We start from the raw sequence: 4,906 nt of genomic DNA on the forward strand, positions 1-4,906 counted from the left end.
TTGTTCTGTCTGGGGAATGTCATTCTCTTTTAGTGACTTATAATTTAACATACTCACCGGTTAAACTTCAAATTATTTCTTTTTTTATTTTTCTGAAATTTTCGTTGCCTCTTGCAACCTTTTCAATAGTTTTGACTGTCGATTATTAACACTGTATTCCTTGTTGTGTGTTTGTGCGCATGTCTGTGGGTTAGTGTGTGTGTGTGTGTGCATATACATGCATGTATGCATGTATGTATGTATGTGTGTTTATGCATGTATTTATGTATGTGTGTACATTTATATGTATGTATTCTGTATAATCATGTGTTTGTGTATTTTTATGTATGTGTGTGTGTATCTCTCTCTCCTTGTGTGTTCTACTTCCAAGTCTTTGGTTAGCTTGGGGCTATAATAGAAGACATGCAATAGGACTGAACCAAAAATGAGGTGGTTGAGAAACAAACTTTTTAATCATACTTCTTCATAAACAAAGAGCAATACCTATATGCATAAAATAAAAAGTAGGTGGGATCAGTTTAAATATAATAAAACTTTCACCTGAAGCATTTGAACCATCTCTACCATGTTGTTTTTGTATTCATCTACAGGAACATGTTGAAGAGGATTAATTTTTTCATCAGCACAATCATTTGCTCCTAAGAATATAGTTACAAATACAGCATCTTTCAGTTCATTTTTATTCAATACAGAAGACAAAATCTTTTTACACCACCGACTGTTATATCCCGAGAATCCACGGTTGATAACATCACATTTCCTACAATAAAAATGAAAAGAAAACTTTGGAAAAATCGAATTGAAAGTTAACAGTGCAAATTATATACTAACAAAAGTACAGCACTGAATCCACCAGTGTAGCAACAGAAAACTATTAGCTAGGAATTGGTGAAAGGCTCACTGCATCAAGGATTTTAGAAGCCACATTCATAAGCCTCCTCTTAGTGAAATCCTTTTTAATCATCTATAGTTGCAATTCAAGAAACAACAATAATGACATCATTTAACATCCGTGTTCCACACTAGTATGAATTGCACAGCTTCATGGGATCCAATGGGTCCAAGGACTGCATCAGGCTCTAGCGTCTATTTAGGTATGACTCCAACAGCTGGATGCACTTCCTAACACCAACCATTTTAAAACATGTACTGGATGGTTTTCACACCACCAGTACTAGTGAGGTTCCTTTGCAACTTGCAAGACTAAGGATCTCAAAAGAGGGAGGGGGTGTTTGGTTTAGAAAGGGTTGAGATGTTGAGGGAGAGAAGTGTATATGCTTTCAGATTTAGTCTAGTTTCATTAATTTCATATCATGTGCTATTTTTCCATGGCCCTCTTTCATTTGACCAAGATATTAAAAATTTTTGTTGCATTTTTGATCTTCGTGATGTCAAAAGATGGATATTAATGTGTACAAGTCTTTGTTCAAATGTAATTCTGGAGAACTGATAAGCCAAATTTATTTTATGTTGTCATATAAATTTTGCCCCCATCTAAATTTGTCTTTTATATGTTCTAAGAGAACAGAGATAATTTTCTGAAATAGTGTTCTGAATATGTTATAGTATTTGCTTAGCTGATATAGTTTTTATAAGGCAATGAACATCTGTAAAAAAAAAAATTTTTTTTTTTCAAATACAAAAATGCAGTAGATATTACTAATAATGCCCCATCACCCCTAGTAGAAAGTGGAAAAGCAAACTTTTGGAATAGCTGTCCCATATAAGTTGAAGTTCCCTATTTTGGTTGGGATTTTCCTTCTATTTTTATCACACCTTACAAAACAATGAAGGGAAGCCTTTTTAAAACAAGAATTTTAAAAATCCATGTCTTTTAAATGCTTGTCTCTCACACCACCACCGCCCACACACCATCACCACCACCACCACCCTCATTGTGCCTTTGAAACAGCAACAACCACTAAAATAAGTTTTTTGTAATTTTCTGTAATTTTATTTGTATTTCACAAAAAGCACTGCCCGAACATGGCCGATGCCAGTACCCTCTGACTGGCTCCTGTGCTGGTGGCATGTAAAAAGCACCCACTACATTCTTGGAGTGGTTGGTGTTAGGAAGAGCATCCAGCTGTAGAAACATTGCCAGATCAGATTGGAGCCTGCTGCAGCCGCTGGCTCCCCAGACTTCAGTCAAACCATCCAACCCATGCCAGCATGGAAAACAGACATTAAACGATGTTGATGATTTTGAAGTGTTTGCAACTTGCATTAAAAAAAATCTTACCCTCACTTCCCTCCTTCTTTGCATTTTCACAATGAAGGAAAAGTCAAACACTCCAAGTAGATGTGGGAAAAATGAAGTTAGAATTTTGAAAAGAGTATCTATTGTTTTGGTGAGAGTGATTGACAAACCTGGGGGATTAAAAGAATGGACTAGCCAAACTCTTATAAAGAATAGCATATTGGTTAAGACAAGAGGTCGGTAGTAGTCATGGAGAGAGAGTTTTGATAGTCTGAGAAAGCACATTGTGTTGACATTGATTAAACCTCCGCTGTGTAATTTATATATCCAATGTGTGTCAAGGATATAAAAGTGGCGACAAGATATTTGAAGCTTGCGTCAAATGTTAAAATTTTTTGGTGCGAAATTAAAGAAAAAATTATTTAACATGGAAGACTTATTGGCTTGCGTGGTGCAGTTGCAACAGCAACAACTATAACAGCAGCAACAACAATACCAACAGTTACTGGAAGTAATGAAGAAATCTGAAAATACTTGAGGTTTGTTCTCGTCAGATGAGCATAGCAGATTCAAATGCAGTATTTATTTATAACCCAGGAGAAGGTGCTACATTTTCTGCATATTCTAGAAGATATGAAGAAATCTTCAAAGAAGAATGTAAAAATTGGAATGAAGAGAAGGTACAACTACTTTTAAGAAAGTCATCTCCTGCCAAACATGAAAAATACTGTAACTATATTCAGCTAAAGAAACCAGATGAGATTTGTTGTGATGAAACAGTTAACTTGTTATCAAGAATTTTCAGTGAAAGAAGTTCCCTGTTCAATACTCGTTGGTAACGTTTAAATTTAGTTAAACAAGATGAAGATTTCATCACCTATGCTGGGGTCGTTAACAGAGAGTGTGAAAAATTCAAATTAAATGAATTAACCCCAGATTTGCTCAAATGTCTAATTTTTGTTCAAGGGTTAACAGCAAGAAAAGATGCTGATATACATTCCTATATACTAACAAAATTAGAACAGGACCAAAAATTAACTCTACAGGCAGTGACTGAAGAATACCAGAGGATTATAAATTTAAGGCTTGATGCGGATAAAACTGAAGAAAAAGATTGCTCTCGGATATATGCATGTCATCCTGAAACAGATAAGGAAAAAGGAAAACGTACATCAAGACCAAATTGTTGCTATGGGTTTACATTTTAGAAGTAATTGTCCTTTTAAAAATTATAAATGTTTTGATTGCAGAAAAATTGGACATAAAAGCTCACATTGTATAGCAAAACAAAAAAAAAATTCTAGAAGGAATGTATTGTTAAAAAAAATTCTAAGCGAGGCTCAGAAAAGAAAATTTGTGTCCATAAAAATGAATAATGTGAATATCAAGTTACAATTGAATACGGGTAGTGATATCATGATAATTAATACAGATACATGGAGATAAATAAGGAAACCTAGATTAAAGGAAACTTTGAAAATTGCATGAGGTGTTTCAGGAAAAAAAAATTGCGAAATGATAAGTGATATATTTTGTGGAAAAACTTTGAAAGCCAAAGTTTTTGTGTTGAAAAATATGACAAATTTATTTGGAACAGACTGGATAGGACTATTTAACTTATGGGACCTTCCCATAAATATTTTTTGTAAGAATGTGAACAGTTTTTCCACCAGTACAAATAAGGTGTGGGAAGATTTTAAAAAAAGAATTAAAACAAATTTTTCTTGAAGTTTTTTCTGATGAATTACGTCTTTGCACCAAAACAAAGGTGAAGTTTCAAGTGAAAGAAAATGCTATACCGGTATTTAAACCAAAAGAATGGTACCTTTCGTAGCATTGAAACAAGTCAACGAAGAATTGGATAAACTTGAAAAGCTTAGTATTATTGAAAAAATTTATTACTCAAAATGGGTGTCCCCAACAGTTTATGTCACGAAAAAATAATAAAATCTGAGTATGTGCTGATTTCTCAACAGGAGTAAACAAATGTTTGATGCCATATAATTACTCATCACCAAGTCTGGAAGAAATTTTTGCAAAGTTAAATGCAGGAAAATTTTTTTCAAAGTTGGACCTATCTGAAGCATATTTGCAAGTAAAAGTCGATGAGGCATGTTCAAAATTATTGACAATAAATACTCAAAAAGGATTGTATAAATTTGCCATTGAAAAAATTGGAACATACAGATAGATTGTCAAGATTAATACCAAAATACAGTGAACCACTAGAAGACACAGTGATAGCGGCATTAAAAGGTTGAATGTTAAAGGAATTCCACACTGGACATCCAGGAATTTCTAGAATGAAGTCGCTTATGAAGAGTTATGTTTACTGGCCAAAAATGGATCTAGATATCGAAAAGTTGGTAAAATCCTGCAGAGGCTGTACTCTTGCAGCATAATCACTACCTATAAAATTCCAACCTTGGCTCAAGATCAATATTCCATGGTCCAGACAACACATAAACTTCGCAAGACACCATTAAACCGATCATATTATCCAATTGTGGTAAATAGCTTTACTAAATGGTCAGAAATGTGTCAATGTATTTGGTCGTCAAGAAAGTTCTCGAGGTTTTTAACCTTTAAAGTCAGATGCATATATCTCGGCTTAAACAAAACTTTATTAATTGAAATAAACACCATCAGAATCAACACACTTTTACCAACACGAAACAAGTTTATTTATGCCAATAGCATAAAAAA

At 33.8% G+C, this 4,906-nt stretch overlaps 1 protein-coding gene across 5 annotated transcripts in view; it reads right to left on the reverse strand.

Moving 5' to 3' along the window:
• Positions 1–4,906, reverse strand: part of LOC106881399 (isoamyl acetate-hydrolyzing esterase 1 homolog) — a 202,339-nt gene that overhangs the window by 105,678 nt on the left and 91,755 nt on the right. For all 5 annotated transcript variants that reach the window (XR_008264422.1, XM_052968750.1, XM_052968747.1 and 2 more), the window contains exon 3: positions 541–760. Coding sequence is in view for 4 of the 5 variants with exons in the window: in XM_052968750.1 (XP_052824710.1) it covers positions 541–760 (220 nt within the window). In the remaining variant the exon portion in view is untranslated. The remainder of the gene's footprint in view (positions 1–540; positions 761–4,906) is intronic.

This window comes from Octopus bimaculoides, chromosome 6, assembly GCF_001194135.2.
Source record: "Octopus bimaculoides isolate UCB-OBI-ISO-001 chromosome 6, ASM119413v2, whole genome shotgun sequence".
Lineage (NCBI taxonomy): Eukaryota > Metazoa > Mollusca > Cephalopoda > Octopoda > Octopodidae > Octopus > Octopus bimaculoides.